Source organism: Camelus ferus, chromosome 16, assembly GCF_009834535.1.
Source record: "Camelus ferus isolate YT-003-E chromosome 16, BCGSAC_Cfer_1.0, whole genome shotgun sequence".
NCBI classification, from domain to species: domain Eukaryota; kingdom Metazoa; phylum Chordata; class Mammalia; order Artiodactyla; family Camelidae; genus Camelus; species Camelus ferus.
In genome coordinates, this window is record NC_045711.1 from 25507975 (window position 1) to 25525820 (window position 17846).

General features: G+C 46.9%; 2 protein-coding genes across 2 annotated transcripts; one reads left to right on the forward strand and one right to left on the reverse strand.

Annotated features, from left to right (window-relative positions):
• The first annotated feature begins 675 nt into the window (after window positions 1–675).
• Window positions 676–6459, forward strand: LOC116656737 (CMRF35-like molecule 5). Its single transcript, XM_032456906.1, has 4 exons — window positions 676–807; window positions 1444–1773; window positions 3163–3259; window positions 5517–6459. The coding sequence occupies exons 1-4, from the start codon at window positions 753–755 to the stop codon at window positions 5692–5694; spliced, it is 660 nt and encodes a 219-aa protein (XP_032312797.1). The 5' UTR covers window positions 676–752; the 3' UTR covers window positions 5695–6459.
• A 2645-nt stretch (window positions 6460–9104) lies between these two features.
• On the reverse strand, window positions 9105–14795 carry LOC106728985 (CMRF35-like molecule 5). Its single transcript, XM_032498211.1, has 3 exons — window positions 14665–14795; window positions 10996–11325; window positions 9105–9643 (listed from the first exon to the last, which is right to left on the reverse strand). The coding sequence occupies exons 1-3, from the start codon at window positions 14717–14719 to the stop codon at window positions 9447–9449; spliced, it is 582 nt and encodes a 193-aa protein (XP_032354102.1). The 5' UTR covers window positions 14720–14795; the 3' UTR covers window positions 9105–9446.
• Window positions 14796–17846: the final 3051 nt, after the last annotated feature.

The window sequence follows — 17846 nt, forward strand, 5'->3', positions numbered from 1 at the left end:
GGACATTAGAATAAGCAGTTTCATGCAGTGAGGTGGCCAAAAGCCCACAGTCGGAGGAGAAACATGCAGAGGTAGGGGAGGAAGCTTCTGGGACAAAAAGAGATGAAGGGAAAAGGCACTTTTCCTTCTTTATGATCTCTCCTTTGTGGCCTCTGATTCACAGTGACTCAGGACCTCAGAGGAAGCCGTCTAGAAAGCAAGGCAGCGGGTCAGGGGCAGGAAGAAACCATGGCCCAGGGAAGGAAGGGTGGTGTGAGACGCACGATGGTGGGGCTGCCTGGACGGACGGTTAGGATGGGGCTGTTTCTCCAGGGAGGCTGAGTGTGAGCCCTGAGCGCTGCGTTCTTCCCAAAGTACAGACCCACCTTGTGTCCATCACTGCCTTGACCCCTGCTCTGGAGGTCCTCTCCCCTCACTCCCACTGCCAGCTCTGCCCTCTCCTCTCAGCATAGATCCTTCAGCTCCTCGTGTGCAAACTCGCCCAGGCACGGATCATCTGTCTTTCCCATAATGCGCAAAGGTCTTGACACATCTCCTGTCACCTAGTGCAAGTCCAACCTCGCCAAGAATGACACCCTTTTCTCCTAATATGTAAAATGCAGAAGTAGGTGTAGACAACGGGAAGCGAATCAGAGATAAATGCGAAGCAGACTCAAGTGGCTTCACTTGAGCCTTGAAGGAGGCTCAGGGTGTTCACCTCCGGCTTCGGCATCAAGTCCTTGAAGGGTACTGAGCGCGTGTGATCACCAGAGATGGGAGGCAGGACCACGTGGCTGCTCCCGGCTCTGCTCCTTCTCTTCCACCCAGGTGAGCGGGGCTGGGCTTCAGGAACTGGAGTGACTCAGGCTGGGCAGGAGACAGAGAGGGTCTGTCCTGCGGGAACAGGGCAGGGAACAGGGCAGGGAAAATTCACTCCTCCAGACACTTATTCATTATACAAAAATCAGGGTTTTGCTACCTCACAGGTTCTACGTTAGGTGCTGGGAAACAACCAAGAAGCGAAACTAAACCAAAACACCCCCCCCGTCTAGGACAGTGCTTCTCAACCCTGGCTGTTCCACACAAACAGATCCAAGAATGAAAGAATGAACTAAGGAAGGGATCCACCCCTGATGATCACAGATGCTCAGGCTCCAGCTCAGATCCGCTTGGTCAAGGTGGGGCTCAGGCATCTGGATCGTTTAAAAGCCTCCACCACTGGTCTTGCCTTCCTCTAAAGAGCTCAGAGGACCGGGAGGTAGACAGGCAGTGAAGCCAGTGGGGGACAGGCTCTATGGAGTGTCGCGCAGCCCCACATGTCGGCCTGCCTGAGTTTCTGATCCGGACGAGCCAAAGACCTGCCCATGGTCCAGAGTAGTAAGTGCAACAGTGGAGACATGTGCAGGAGGCTGTGGCCCTGCCCTCAGGGTGGGAGGTGACAGGTGCATGGTTTGTGTTTTCCAGGTTCAGCTGCCATCACGAGTCCAAAAGCAGCGAGAGGCCTGGAGCGGGGCTCGTTGACTGTGCAGTGTCAATACGGCCCTGGGTGGGAGCTCTATGTGAAGTGGTGGTGTCGAGGAGCTGACTGGGGCTGCTGCAAGTTCTTTGTTAAAACCACTGGATCAGAGCAGGAGGTGAAGAAGGACCGTGTGTCCATCAAGGACAATCAGAAAAATCGCTCGTTCACTGTGACCATGGAGAAGCTCAGGCTGAACGATGCAGACACTTACTGGTGTGGGATTGAGAGAGCTGGAACTGACCTGGGGGTCCAAGTTGAAGTGACCGTTGACCCAGGTAAGAGTATGTGTATGTGTGGATGTGTCTTCTCAGGGCCTGCCCTGTCCTGGTCCCTGGGGTCCATCTTAGGTGACTTAACTGTCATGCAGAGGGTACTGTCACAGGGGGTGGGTGAGTCCTGAGGTCTCATAGGACCCCCACTGGCCACTTGGGGTGGGGAGGGATAGGGCTTCCCTTAGATGCTCTCATGGCTCCCAGGGCCTCCTCCGGGATGGGATCAAGCCCTTCTTGGCACATTATTTTTCCCTTGGCACTGTCAGTGCCTGAGTCTCTTGCCCAAGGAGATAAATATGATGGTCCCAGTTTTAGCCCATGGGCAAAAGGGACCCTCTTCCATGGACCCAGAGACCCCAATTTCTGCCAATGCTTTCCTGGGAGCTTTGGTGCCCAGGGGTTCCTGCCCCTTCTGAAGTTTGGGACTGGGACTTCATAGCTCCTGTTCCCACCCCCTGTTCCACATCCAGTCCCAGAGAAAGAGACCCAGCACAGCGGGGGTGCTGTGGTTAATTCCTGGGGTCTGAAAAGGCCTCCACAGTCAAAGGGCTGCATTCCTGGTGGCTGAAATCCCATCCTGAGCCATTTACACATACGGGATTAAGGATGTTCTCTTCCTAAGTCCTTCTAGAATGCAAACGCTTCTGGGCACGTTGGCTCAGGGGTCTCAGTGCCTTGGTGCGAATGAGTCTATCTGTTGGGCTCTCCTTCCGCTGACCCTTGGGCAGGCGGCACCAGCTCACGGGGCACCTGTGGCAAGGGGGGCGGGCACACAGCCAACAGAGCCCCCACCACACCCGGAGCCCTTGAGGCACGTTATACTTGCAAAGCACAGCACGATCATTGTCTCCTTGAATCCTGACAATATTCCTGAGAAATACGCATCCCCATCTTAGAAGCCTAATAACTTGCCCCAAGTAAAGGCTCTTCCTGAACCCTATGCTTTTGTTCAGGGCTGGTCCTGACCTTTGAAGTCACAGGTCTTGGGTGTGTTACCCCTCGGGGAAGCCCCCATCCTGCTCCTCTCCTTGCTGGATGCATAAGATGGGGGGGGGAGGGGCATTGGCCGAGGCCTGGTCATAAGCAGCTGGAGTATCTAAATTTCAGCTGAACTCCAGCTGCCCGTGTCCTGGGGCAACCCTGGGCCCCTCTAACCTTCCAGGTTCTGCTTGGTGTCCTCCCTGGACCTGTGCCAGCCCCACCTGCCTCTGAGGCTCCTAGAGGCCAGGGAAATGTGAAGGTCCAGGCTATAGGCCCCTTGCCGTGGCCCTGCTCCAGAATCCTCAGGCCAGGGCAGCCCGTGCTCCCCCCATCCCCCAGGTTCAGAGCCACGGGCAGGGCTGGGGGCGGGTGAGCAGGCCGAGCAGTGCGTAATCTGGTCTGTACGCCAAGCACCAGGTGCAGTGCCGACCACCACCTCCACTACCACCACGTTCACAGCGCCAGTCACCACGGGAGACACCAGAGGCCACCCCTCCAACGGCGGCAGGTAAGCCAGCTCAGATTGTGCTGTTCCCGGTGGCCCACTCCTCCGACGGCGGGACCCTCTGTGGTCCCGGGTCCCAGCCAGAGCTTGTCTCCGGACCCTCAGACTCCCTTGAGAGGAGAAAGATGCCAGGGCCTCTTCTGCCTTGCTCTCAGGCTGCGCAGGAGACCCCTGATCCTTCGTCCTGGTCCTCAGTGCTATTTGTAGATTTGTTGGTTCATAAATTCATCCATCCATCCATCCATCCCATTTTAACTGAGTTAACCTCTCTGTGGCTGGCACTGCGTTCAGCTCGAGACATAGACCTGGAGCGTCCTCCCGAGGAACTCAGAGATGGAGACTCAGAGTGTGGGAGCTGGACGGGCAGGCGGCCCGTGAGGGTGGCACGGCAGATCCTGGGAGGGCAGGGAGGGCCTGTGTAAGTGCTGTTTTCCCTAAGTTCTCTAACGGCAAGAGCAGCGATGCTCATATTTCCCTGCGTCCTTAGAGCACCTGGCGGCTCACAGAGGGGCTTTCTTGTCTTTACTCTGTTAATTCTTTGCCCCCGTCTAGACCACCACGGAATGGGTAGATATGCACTTCCCCATTTCACAGGGGAAGAAACAGAGCCTCGCTCAGGCTCCTTAGTGCCCTGTCCAGCCATTGCAGCCAAACGGGCTTTCTAGAAGATGAGTGGCCCGTTTCACTTCCTCCCTTCTCTCCCCTTGGTCCTCTCAACTTTGTTTCTTTTTCTTTGTTTTAAAGGAGGTACTGGGGATTGAACCCAGGACCTCACGCTAAGCACGCACGGTACCACTGAGCTCTGCCCTCCCCTCCTCAACTTTGTTTCTGTTGCTGGGCCTTCCCGCAGAATCCCAGAGGGAGATCCCCAATCTTCCCACCCCCAGGAACCCTTTCCTTCCCCTTTCCCATTTGCTTTCTGTTTTGAAAGTTTCTTCCTACCAAAATGCTTTTAATAAGTAATAGTTAAGAAATGCCCTCACTGTATGAATCAAAGGCATACGTATGTACCAGTGAGGGTCTTTGATCAGCATGAGATGAATAATCCATTCATTTATCCAACCAATGAGCACTGAGCACCGCTCCTCCTATCCTGGTTTTAGGAAATACGAAGAGATGTGAAGATGAACAAAATATCCAGCTGTCTGCCCTCCGGGTACTTATATTACATAATTAACGTACCAAACAGAGTTAAGTACTTGATTGATGAGTTTATTCTACAAATTTCTGTGACTAGTGAAGAATAAGAGACAATTCGTATATTAGCTTGGCTGCCATAACAAAGAACCACAGGCCCGGCGGCTTAAAGAACAGACATGTATTTTTGCACAATTCTCGAGGCCAGAGTCTGCGATCAAGGAGTTGGCAGAATTGGTTCCTTTTAAGGTCTCTCTCCTTAGCATGTCGATGGCCGTCTTCTCCCTGTGGCGTCACGTAGTTTCCCCTTTGTATGTGTCTATGTCCTAATCTCCTCTCCTTCTTATAAGGACACCTGTCCTTTCCCTCCCAGTAGAGCAGCAAGGGTAGCAACAGTGAGAAACATGGAAGGAGGGTTTAGGGGAGTGCAGGCCACTGTCAGCCTGGGGCCGCAGGCTGGCCCTCACATAGATTATTGGAATCCAGGACCTGGGCACCCGGAAAGATGGGAGGAAGGGGCCTGGGTGGCAGCTCATTTCCTATCACTCTGTTCCTCCCACAGGTCCCCACTGGGCAGCGCCCACTTCCTGCTCCTGGTCTTCCTGAAGCTGCCCCTGCTCCTGGGCATGCTCGGTGCTGTCCTCTGGGTCAGGAGGCCTCAGAGGAGCTCTGGGAGGAGGCAGAGTCAGCCCCATGAGAACCAGTAGTCCCATGCTCTTCAACGTCTTGTCCAAAGAGAAAGACCCTCAAGTAGAAAAATAAGAAATTTTTATCAGGAAATGACTGTGGTCAGCAGTGACAGTGGTTCTAGAGGCAGCGTGGCCCTGCTTCAGGAGACAGTCCCCTAGTCCCTGGGAACCTGCAACTATGATGCTTGGGCCTCTGGGCCTCACTCTGGTGTCCCCCTTCTCTGTATAGCCTCCGGCCTTCCTTCTCTTGAGGCCTCCAACACAGGAAAAAAAAAATACAAGGAGAAATGCAAAAGAAAATGCCTTTCCCCTGGGCCCAGTTCCTGGAGGACATAGATAATCTCAGGCCTGTGAGCCGCCTGCAATGTAACGGACTAATTTTTGCATTCCATGGGGTTCAGGGCTTCAATAAATAATGGGTTTTGAAATTCTAGACCCCACGGAAACAGAAAAACTGTACTAAACGCTGATCACGTGCCAACCACAAGCGGAGACATGAATCTACAAGTGAACAGAAGACTCTGGCACCCCTGCCCTGATGTATTTTTGCCACTTCTGTGGAAGGAAACCCTGGTACCAGCTCCATCCCTCACCTCCTACGTGCATGGCTGAAGATGAGCATGGCCTCACGTCCCCTCCTGGTCACCAGAGCCCTTCCTGTTAATAGCTCCACATTTTCTTTCCTCTTTTGCATGTACTCAGTTTAACTGCTGCTCTCATTTGGGGTACCGAGGGAGATAACCCCATGCATTTGGGGGACGGTAGGGGTAATTCATCAGTCTGACACCTGAGTTAGAACAGACCAGCAGCTGTGAGCTACGGGTGCCTGGGGAGGGATGAGCCTGGGAATACGGCTCCTCATCCTTTTAAAGAGCCCTAGACCAAGATTCCTCAGATGTGAATTAAGCTCTTTCTGACGATTCATTGTGGAGGAAGGGAGAGGGCACCAGGAGCTCCTTAATGAAGAGAAAAGGACAGCTGTTCCCTTCCTCTTAAGCCCCTCTTCTGGGCTTTGACTTCTGGGCAGCTTCAAGACCAAAGAGGGAGGCCCCTAGAGCAGAGGGACCACTGAGCAGGGGCAGGAGAAGCAGGGGCAGCCCAGGCCAGGAAGGACAGCTTAGGACACAGCTGGAGGAGACCTGGTCTGCAGGGAGACCCTGCTCCCTGCTGGGGCCCTGACACCCGAGCCAAGCAGCCCCTCACTTAAACTCCCTCTGCACTATGCTTGGGCCCCAAGTCCCCCTTTTACCTTCTTATTTTTAACAACGTATTTAAACCGCTGCTTCCCTGCCCTGAAAGACGACGGCTTTTGCATCTTACCTAACTTTGCCCTCCCTCCTCTTTCCAGTACTGATTTGGTTAGTGTAGGATTTTTGTATTTATGAGATTTTTATTCTATTCTGTAAATGTTTGATATGTAAATTAAAAAATAATCATTTAGTTCTTTTTCTAGTTTTCAATCTATTCATTGCTCACCATAGCTTCTGTTTTCTCATGATTTAACTTTTCCGTTTGTTGGCAAATTTTCATCACAATGTAGTTTTTCTCTTTTTAAATGGCTCATGGGTGCTGTATTTCATAGTTCTTGCAGCCATGAGATTGTTGCTTGCTCAAATAGTTGAAAAACAGCAACGCTGAGTATAAAATTCGTGGAACTCCCTGTCTTTTCCTCTGAACGTGTAGATTTTCCTTCACTGTCTCCTGGGATGCAGTGTGGTTGTGATGTCTTTCCATCACATGCACAACTTGCTCTCTCTGATTTGATATCCTTTCTGATATGAGCCCATTAGATTCTATCGTTATGCTTGAAGGTCTGTAATTTCAGAATATTTTTGGTGTCCATCATCAGTATCAGTTCTTTCCCTGGGACACTGTGGACTTTCAGTTGCAGATTGAAGATCTCTTTATTTTAGGTTCATTTTAAACTTATAAATTATTTTTACTTTTTTCTTAGGGAACAGCCAGCATACAGTTGTGGAATCTCCTTTCTCTGCTTCCTGGACCCAAGTCTGCTTCTCCAAACAGTTTTATATTGTGTTGCTTGAAATACCACTTTGTGATATTTCTGCCAGTCACCACTTGCCTTTGGAGTAAAAGTTGGCATTTGCCAAAGACCAGTATGGGGAGGAGAGGTAGCTGGGAGGGGCTGGGAGCTGGAGCAGGTTTGTGGCCTGGCCTCCCCCTCACCCTGAGGGCAGGTATCCTGTTGGTTCTCAGCACACACAACATCACCCGCTTCATGGCTCTGTTTTGCAGTCCATTGCTCCTTCCTCTCGACTCTCTACTTCATCCCCCTTCCTCCAGCAACTTCCTCTCCCTGCGGGTTCAGTTCAGGTCATGCTTGATCAACATGTCAAATCTACCAATCAGACTTGGGAAGATAAAAAATTGACCACATCCAGTGTTTGAGGTGGGGTTTGGCATTTGTTAACACATTTAGGCATGGGTAGAAATTTTTACATCCATCTAAATTGGAAAAGTGCACAGACCTCTAACCCAGCTATTTTATTTACAGGAAATTATCCTATCTTCACAAATGTATATCAAGTCACACATGCAAAAATATGCATTACAGAATTGTATGTAGTTGCAAAAAAACAAAACAAAACTTGAAAACAGCTTAAATGTCCATCAAGAAGGAAAGAACTAAATCATGATATATATAAATTATGAAATACTATGAAACCATTAAAAGCAAAAATTTATAGGTATTGATATGGAATGATTTTCAAAATACTTCAAGGGGAAATAGGGAAGTTTTAGGACAATATCAAAAATGTGCTATTTTTCTGTGATGAGGGGAAAGAATTTCAAATGTTTCTTTATGTCTCTCAATAGAATTTTACAGAATTTTTCAAAATCTGTCCCACATCTTTCTTGAGCTGATTTTTAAGCTTCTTAATATTTTTCATCACCATTGTATATTCTCTTCCCCACTGAATTGTCTAACTGGTCTACTGCTGACAAAAAAGCCAACTTACTCAACTCTGTGGTTGGTTGGTTTGATATATTTTGTTCGACTCTCTTTGCTGAGAAATACAAACCCCTTAAGGATGGCTCAGCTCTGTCTCCAATAACCTCCCTGCAGCACCCCTAGATGGGGCCTTTGTGGCCATGTTGTCTTAAGTGACCTGCGCAGCATCCTCCAACCACAGCCACAGGACAAGGAACTGAAACATTCAGACCTCTGTTGAAATTCTTGAACTTTATTTTAAAAGAATAAGAGCTGAAGGACGGTGACTGTTGTTGTTTAAAGATCATTCTGCCTAGAGTATTGAGGAATGGACTAGATTTGGGCAAAACTGGAAGCAGAGATAATACTAGTGTGCAGATGTACTAACACAGATGAAATAACAAGGGTAGCCTGGACTTGGGTAATTCCAGTGGGTACTGAGAGAAGGGAACACCTTTAAGAGATGTCTGGGAAGCACCCACTAGAGGAATTACTGAATGATTAACCTTGCGGCATGTGGGAGAAGAAGGCTGGCAGGATGACATCTGGGAATGGGGATGACATTTGCTGGACTTGGGAACCCAGGAGAAGGAGCCGGTTGGAAGGGGAGGGCGAAGAAGAATGTGGTTTGCATGGGACAATGTACCAATGAGACTTCCCATAGATGAGGTTGAGTAGGCAGTTGATACATTAATCTGAAACTTCGGGGAAATCTGTGAAGGAAAAACTGATGTAAGAATACTAATGGCAAATAAAATTATGGGTGCAATGAGACCACCCAACAGAAATGGATAGAATAAGGAGGGACAGGTAGGATGGAAATCTCACAAATGGATAAAATTTAAGATAGCAGCAGATGAAGAATGTTTCTTTCCAAGTAGACTAAGAGCAACCAGAGAAATAGGAGAAACAGCTGGAGATTCAGTTGCAGAAAATTTGGGCAGAGGGGTGGGGATGCTGCAAAGAGGTCAAGTTATTTAAGGAGTCAGATAGGGTTTAACACAGATATGGTTGGAGGCGCAGTTTTAATACACCCACACAAAGGAAGTAGAGTCAAAAGATTTATTACTTACAGGTCTCAGAGCTGGATTGGGAAGGCAGGAGGAGGATGGTGGCAATGATCAGGAGGAAGGGCAGTCCTCCATCCCAGGTCACAAGACAGCAGGAGATACAGAGCAGGGTAGCAAGCACCTGTTACTGATAAGGTGTTGGGGCAGAAGTCATTGATTTTTTTGCAGCTTTAACTCTAAGTGGTTATTTTAAAAGGTGCCCTGGGAAAACCAAGGTGGGAACTTATGGTGGGAATCTTAAGCTCAGGTCTTTATCGAAATGTCCAGACTCTGGGTGTGAGTAGGGCTATCGTACTGTAAAATGCCTAGGCAACAAGTCAGAAAAAACAAAACTGGTTTTCTCATAAGCCATTTTTCTCATCAGACATGGTCATGGTCAACATGCGTTTGCTCTGGTTGATGTATACACGGTTCGTGTTCTCCCCCTGCTTTGAGCCAGTGGCCTGAACAAGGATGATGCAGTTATTCTGATCCGCGTCTCGGCACCACCACTTCACATAGTTCTCCCACCCTGGGCCGTAGTGACAGTGAGTGGTCACTTGGAAAAAGTAGAAGGAAGGAAATGATGAAGAAAAGAACAAAAATTAATGAAGTAGAACATAAACATAAAACAGAGATCAACAAAGCCAGCAATTGTTTTTTTTTAAAAAAAAAAACCTTCATGAGATATTTGTGATAGAAAGAGAAGGGGTCTAAATAATCAACATCAATCATGAAAAGGGGGACATCACCATATACCCTGCACTTATTAAAAAGATAATTTGAGGCTAAGATAAGAAAAGGACAGGATGATAAAATGATATCTAAACAAGTTTATGCCAATAAATTTGAAATTTTAGGTGGAATAACAAATTCTTGGGAAAAACAATATACTAAAATTAGCACAAAAAGAAATAAAAAAGCTGAATAATCTTACAACTATTTAATGAATCAAATCCATTATTAGAAATTTCCCCCAAAGAAAATGCCAGGCCTATACAGTTTCAATGGAGATATTCACTAAACATTTAAGGAAGAAATAATGTCTAGTTTATACCAGAAAATACTGGAACAAAGGAAAAGGGGATGCAATCCCCAGTCCACTCAATGCAATTAGCATAATCTTGATGCCAATCCTACAAGGCTAGTGAATGCAAGAAATATCGTGGGCAAATATCACTCACGAACATAAATGCAAAATTCTGGAACAAAAAATCACATGAATCCAGTGATATACAAGAAGGATAATCCATTGTCACCAATTTGGGTTCATGCCAGAATGCAAAATTGTTTGAACATTAGAAAATCAGTAAGTGTAACATGCTACAATAACAACATAAGAAGAAAAATCATGATTATCAGACAGAACTATTTGCTAGATTTCAACAGCCCTTTGACCCTGGAGGCCTTTGCAGACCTCAAGAATTAACCACAGAGACCATGACTATGCTGGGTCTCTTCCCCCGCTGAAACTGGATATGGAACAGAGGCTGGGAACAGCAGCTATGAAGTCCCAGCCCCAAACTTCAGAAAGGGCAGGAAAGCATTGGCAGGAATTGGGGTCTCTGGGTCCATGGAAGAGGGTCCCTTTGATCCATGGACTGAAACTGGGACCATCACCTTCATCTCCTTGGGCAAGACTCAGGCACTGACTGTGCCGAGGAAAAAATAATGTGCCACAAAGGGCTTGATCTCATCCTAGAGGAGGCCCTGGGAGCCATGAGAGCATCTAAGGGAAGCCCTGTCCCTCCCCATCCCAAGTGGCCAGTGGGGGTTCTATGAGACCTCAGGACTCACCCACTCCATGTGACAGTTCCCTCTGCATGACAGTCAAGTCACTAAAGAGGGACCCCAGGGACCAGGACAGAGCAGGCCCTGAGGAGACACATCCACACATACACATACTCTTACCTGGGTCAACAGTCACTTCAACTTGGACCCCCAGGTCAGTTCCAGCTCTCTCAATCCCACACCAGTAAGTGTCTGCATCGTTCAGCCTGAGCTTCTCCATGGTCACAGTGAACGAGCGATTTTTCTGATTGTCCTTGATGGACACACGGTCCTTCTTCACCTCCTGCTCTGATCCAGTGGTTTTAACAACGAACTTGCAGCTGTCCCAGTCAGCTCCTCGACACCACCACTTCACATAGAGCTCCCACCCAGGGCCGTATTGACACTGCACAGTCAACGAGTCCCGCTCCAGGCCACTCACTGCTTTTGGACCCGTGATGGCAGCTGAACCTGGAAAACACAAATCCATGCACCTGTCACCTTCCACCTAAGGGCAGGGTCACAGCCTCCTGCACTGCAGAGAGTTCCAATAAACCTAAGGGCTTCATGAGTTGAGTAACAGTGAAGGAAGAAATATACCTTACACATAAAGATCTTTTGTCCTTCAAACTTCCACTGGGTCAAGCTACCATGAAAATCCTATAAAAGCACAACCACAGATCTCAAGGAAACAAAATGTTGACACTGATTAATAATAGCTTCTTATAGTTCACCCCTTCTCCCTGTGTATGGCCAGTAAGTCTTTATATTTCAATCCATGTTTTTAATGCAACCATCTATGTTATGCTGGTCTGATGGGGAGGAAAGAACAGAGGACCCATTTCCACGGAGGATTATTTTGTACTGATGACCTCAGAGGTCCAGGTGAAGAGGCCCCATCACCCAGCTGTTCCTAAGAGAAGCTGTTCCTAATGGTTCTAATTGTTTCTAGTGGTTCTACAGTAAACCACCCTGGCAGGAACGCCTCTGAAGTCGACCAAAACAGGGATGCCAGTTGGCGCCCCCACACTGTGGAGTCCACATCACACAGGTCTCATCGTCTTCCCAACAAATCGCTTTGGTTCCTTTGACAAAAAGCAAATCTGTGAGTTATTGATGGATTTCCCATTCTGTTCCACTGATCCACTTGTCTGTCTTTATGCCAATCCATCCTGTCTTGAACACTGTAACTCTGCAGTAAGGCAGATATCAGGGTAAAGCAGCATTTTCTCACATGTTCTTCTTCTTCTTTCTTTCACTTTCTGTCCGGGCTCAACTCAGACCCATCCTCATACGGGAAGTTTTTTTCTGTCATTTTCTTTGTGCATCTTGGTCACGGTTGATAGCAGAGAACTGCTACTTTCACACAATTGATCTGGCAGACTTCCAGTTTTTGGTGTTCTGAGATCAGAATGTAAATGGTGCAAAGGAATTTCTGTTTCTTTAGGATCTTAAAAAATTGTCTGTAAAACTATCTGGCAAATTCTTTATTGGAGCAGATTCTTTTTTCCTATCAATATTGACCTATTCAAGTTTTTAAAATTGTTCTCGGGTCACTTCTATTTTTTTTTTTTTTTTTTTGGTTTTGTTTTTCCTAGAAAGTTACCTATTTTACAGAGTATGTAGTAGTCAAAGTTCTCTAATAATGAAGTACCCTTTTATCCTTGGAATTATTACTAACTGTATTAGACCTTTTTTTCTCTACTTACCTACAGGTTATTTTTGACATATATCTTCTCACAAATTGCTTTTTTAAAAGCTGGAATTCTCTAATAAAAAAAATCAAAACAACCAGGTTAAAAAAAATAAAGTACCCTTTTATAATTAATTTTATCATACTATTATAATGACATATTTTCATTACACTCGCCATTTGATTTAATTGATTACATGTGCGAGGAGATATCTTCCTTCACTGTTTTTGCTCCCGTTCCTCTTCCTCCTTCCTTTTTCCTGTATTAAACCATTTTGAGATTTAGTTACTAAATGCTACTGTTTTTATTTTGAAATTATTAATATCTCATATGTATAATTTTATTCCTTGCAATTATCACTTGCTATCTTTTTCCAATTTGCTAAGTTAAATACTATGATAATTTTCTTCCTTTCTAAAATTAACTAAAGCGTGTTTAAGGCTAAGAATTTACTTTTTTTGCCCACTTTTAAAATTGATATATAATTTAAATATCATAAATTTTACTCTTTGAAAGTTTATCTTTCGGTAGTTTTTAGGATATTCACAAAGTTGTGCAACCATCAGCTCTATCCAATTCCAGGGCGTTTTCATCACCTCAAAAAGAAGCCCTACTGGGGGTAAGGGAGTAACTCAGTGGTAGGGTGCATGCTTAGCATGCATGAGGTCCTGAGTTCAATCCCCAGTACCTCCACTGAAAAAAAAAAGAAGCCGTGTGCCCATTCACAGTCACTGCCCCACTTCACTCTTCCCTGAAGCTTTCGGCAACCTCTAATCTACCTTCTGTCTCTGTGGATTTGCCTTTCTGGACCTTTCTTATAAGTGGAATCATACAATTTAACAAAAAGGTTTGCACAAAGATTTGTTACATAATTATTTACCATACAAAAAATAAAAGAAACAAGGCTAACTTCCATCAACTAGGAGAATAATTATACAACGAAATAGAATGCAGACACTGATAATCGTCCTTGGAAATGAGAGCCGAGAAGAGAGCCCTCATCAGGAGCCGCATAGGCTAGCGCCTTGATCTTGGACTTCCCAACCTTGAGCGCTGTGAGATGAGAAATTTCTACTGTTTAAGCCACTCCAGTCTATGGTGTTCTGCTACGGCACTTCAAGCTAACTTATACACATGTATGTCTCTTTACCCGGATTAATTTCCAGATTAAGCTAATAATAACATGCAAGTTTCCCGAGTGATTTTCCACATGCAAATCTTCCCATCAGAGTTTTGTTTCCTATATAGATGTTGAGTAAGTCAATGGATGAATAAATGGGGTCATTTTATTTCCCATGACAACCTCCTTCCCTGAAGAGACTCTCCTTGCACCATGCCCCGAGCCCTGTGGTTCCCGTTCCTCAGGGGCTCCCCTGGGAGAATGAGAAGTTGCAGAGCCATATGGTCCTACTTCCCTAGAGTCTGTCTTCTCTGAGCATCAAGGACCAGCTGCCCCTCAGGGACTTGACATCGAGCCCAGAACTAGACACCTTCTCATCTCTGGTCTCTCCTCCACCGTGACACCCAGCCCCCACCCCGCCGCCGATGTGTATCCACTATTGTGCTTACTACTTTGGACCATGGGCTGGTCTTTGGCTTGTCCAGGGCAAAAACTCAGGCAGGTTGATGTGTGGGGCTGCGCGACATTCCAGAGAGCCTGTCCCCCACTGGCTTCACTGCCTGTCTTCCTCCCGGTCCTCTGAGCTCTTTAGAGGAAGGCAAGACCAGTGGTGGAGGCTTTTAAACGATCCAGATGCCTGAGCCCCACCTTGACCAAGCAGATCTGAGCTGGAGCCTGAGCATCTGTGATCATCAGGGGTGGATCCCTTCCTTAGTTCATTCTTTCATTCTTGGATCTGTTTGTGTAGAACAGCCAGGGTTGAGAAGCACTGTCCTAGACGGGGGGTGTTTTGGTTTGGTTTTGCTTCTTGGTTGTTTCCCAGCACCTAACGTAGAACCTGTGAGGTAGCAAAACCCTGATTTTTGTATAATGAATAAGTGTCTGGAGGAGTGAATTTTCCCTGCCCTGTTCCCTGCCCTGTTCCCGCAGGACAGACCCTCTCTGTCTCCTGCCCAGCCTGAGTCACTCCAGTTCCTGAAGCCCAGCCCCGCTTACCTGGGTGGAAGAGAAGGAGCAGAGCCGGGAGCAGCCACGTGGTCCTGCCTCCCATCTCTGGTGATCACACGCGCTCAATACCCTTCAAGGACTTGATGCCAAAGTTGGAGGTGAACACCCTGAGCCTCCTTCAAGGTTCAAGTGAAGCCACTTGAATCTGCTTTGCATTTATCTCTGATTCACTTCCCATTGTCTACACCTACTTCTGCATTTTACATATTAGGAGAAAAGGGTGTCATTCTTGGTGAGGTTGGACTTGCACTAGGTGACAGGAGATGTGTCAAGACCTATGCGCATTATGGGAAAGACAGATGATCCGTGCCTAGTCGGAGCAGCCAAGGATTCTGCTAAATGAACGGTCGCTGGAGGATTGGGGAAGGAAACCATAAGGAGTCAGACCAGTCCAGATGGGAATTTTCTGGTTCTGTTTCCTCTAGATCCCCCTGCCTGGGTGCAAACCCAGCAGCCCACATCCAATGACTTGAAAACTCAAGACGGGACCTTCAGAGCTCAGGATGAGCAAAACAAGAGGGCTGGGAAGGAAAAAAGTGATGGGGGGAGGTGGTAATTCCCAGAGTTTTCTTGGTGTTTGTTTTCTTTCCCTCTCTACTCCTGCTGGCTTTTTTTTTTTCTTCTAAATCTGGCAATCTTAGCTGTGACCCAAGATACACCTCCTCAAACCTGCATAGGTGACAATTCTCTGTAACTGCTCAAAGGCCTGCTTGTCATCCTTGTTTGGAGCAATGTGTTCAAGGGGAATGCCCAGGCCAGAAATCCACATGTCATCCTCCCAGCCTTCTCCCACGTGCCCCAAGGTTAATCATTCAGTAATTCCTCTAGTGGGTGCTTCCCAGACATCTCTTAAAGGTGTTCCCTTCTCTCAGTACCCACTGGAATTACCCAAGTCCAAGCTACCCTTGTTATTTCATCTGTGTTAGTACATCTGCACACTAGTATTATCTCTGCTTCCAGTTTTGCCCAAATCTAGTCCGTTCCTCAATACTCTAGGCAGAATGATCTTTAAACAACAACAATCACCCTCCTTCAGTGGCTCTTATTCTTTTAAAATAAAGTCCAAGAAATTCAACAGAGCTCTGAATGTTTCAGCTCCTTGTCCTGTGGCTGTGGTTGGAGGATGCTGGGCAGGTCACTTAAGACAACATGGCCACAAAGGCCCCATCTAGGGGTGCTGCAGCGAGGTCCTTGGAGACAGAGCTGGGTTTGTTTTACTCAGCAAAGAGAATCAAACAAACCACTTCAAACAAACAAACCAAAGAGGTGAGTAAGTCGGCCTTTTCCAGGGAGACACACACAAATTGACGGCATTTTTATTTATTAGCAGTTGAAAGTCCACAGTGTCTCAGGGGAGGGAAAATAATGCTGATGATCCACACCAAGTTTATCTTCTAATGTTTTATTGAAGAGTTTTATTTGCATCGATATCTGGAAATGAGGTTGGACTATATTTTCTTTTTCTTGTGTGTTACCTTGGTCAGGTTTGAGTATCAGTATTATGCCAATTTCACCAAAAAATGTTGGCGTCCCCTCCTTTTAGATGCCCAGGAACGGCTTCCGTAGTGTTGGAAGCATCTGTTCTCAAATGCTTTGGAAGGATTCACCTGTGAAATCACTGGGCTTTGTCCATCATTTGGGGGTTGAAGTCAGGACCAGAAAGAGTAAGTTCTCAAATTTTTCCATAGTATTTTAAGAAAACATTTCTATTTCTTCTGCAGTAAGCTTAGTTCATTTATAAGTTCCTAGAAAATTACTCAGTTTACAAGAAGACTTTTGTAAAATGCTCTCCTGCAATTCCCTTAATTTTCTCTTTATCTGGGACTATTCTCCGTTTTAATTCCTCTGTTGTATTTCTCCCTCATTTTCCTCCACGCCCTGGAAAGTCAGTCCTCGGGTTTATTCACGCTTTTACTGCTTTTCTGTTTTCAAATGAACTAAATCCTGCTTTTGTCTTTCTTCTTTGTTTTCTTAGACAGAGAGAGAGAAATCTTTCCCTTCTTATAAGGCCACCCATCCTATCAGACCAGGGCCCCATCCTCATGACCTCATTTAACCCTATTTACCTTCCTGGGGACTCATCTCCAAATCCTGTCACGTAGCTAGGGGCTTAGGGCTTCAACATACGAACTGGGGTTGCGAGGAGACACAGATGTTTGGTCCATGACAGATGATTAACAAACATCTTAAAATTTAAATCAAACTCTGATCTTTGTCCCCAAACCAGCCTTTCCCACTTCAGTTCATTGCAATTCCATTCTTCTACTCAGGCTTTAACCCCTGACCCCTCTCTTCTGCTCATCTGCTGTACTGATCTGGTAGGATGTCCTGTTGCTCTTCCTTCAAAATGCCCATCTCCAGGCTCTGATCCCTCCCTATGCACTCCCTGCTCTTGGCTGAGTGCAAGTCACCACGACTGTTGGACTTTTGGAGACTCCCTGGTCTCCCAGTCCTCACATTAGTCCCCTTCCTCATCTGAACAGTCTGTTCTCCATCCGACAGGAGGAACAATGCTTTGAAAATGTGCGTGGGACGCCACTCCTCCGCTCAAGACCTTTCACGGTCCTCGTTTCACTCTGAATTTCTCTTCAACCTCATGTCCGACTAACCTCCCTCCACGCGGTCTTTGGCAGCCTCCCTGGACTCCATGTGGCCCTTGATCAGTACCACCAAGAGCCTTGACAGCCGGCTTCACGGGGCTGCACCCTGTGTGGTTGCACCGGCTACTTAGAAGGGTCCCATGGTTGGTCTTAATGCTCTGTGGCCACCATCTTGAAATTCTTAATAATTCTAGAATAAGGCATTTTCACTTTGCACTGGGCCCTGCCAACAGCTGGCCTCATCCAGAGAGGGCCTAGTCATGTCTGACCACATGGGACTACTCACGGCAGCCACAGAAATGGGCTATTTACAGAGGGGAAGACTTGCTTGGAAATCTTGATAGAAATTAACCGAGCCTGGCGTGGCTGTCTGGGCTATGCTGTGATTTAGAGAAGGGGGGGTGAGCCTGCTGACTGTGGGTAAGGGATGGGAAGGGCATTATCTTCACTGGGAACGGAAACAGGAATCGCCAATTCAACTATGTTTGATGAGGATGAACTTCAGCAAATTTTCAGCATCATTACCAACAGATGACATGATGCACTGGGGCCCCAGCTTCCCTCATTTTC

Coding starts and splice junctions, on each gene's coding strand:
- LOC116656737 (XM_032456906.1), top strand. CDS start 753: ATGGGAGGCAGGACCACGTGGCTGCTCCCGGCTCTGCTCCTTCTCTTC. Junction 808..1,443: donor GCTCCTTCTCTTCCACCCAG/GTGAGCGGGGCT, acceptor TGTGTTTTCCAG/GTTCAGCTGCCATCACGAGT. Junction 1,774..3,162: donor TGAAGTGACCGTTGACCCAG/GTAAGAGTATGT, acceptor CTGTACGCCAAG/CACCAGGTGCAGTGCCGACC.
- LOC106728985 (XM_032498211.1), bottom strand. CDS start 14,719: ATGGGAGGCAGGACCACGTGGCTGCTCCCGGCTCTGCTCCTTCTCTTC. Junction 11,326..14,664: donor GCTCCTTCTCTTCCACCCAG/GTAAGCGGGGCT, acceptor TGTGTTTTCCAG/GTTCAGCTGCCATCACGGGT. Junction 9,644..10,995: donor TGAAGTGACTGTTGACCCAG/GTAAGAGTATGT, acceptor ACTTTTTCCAAG/TGACCACTCACTGTCACTAC.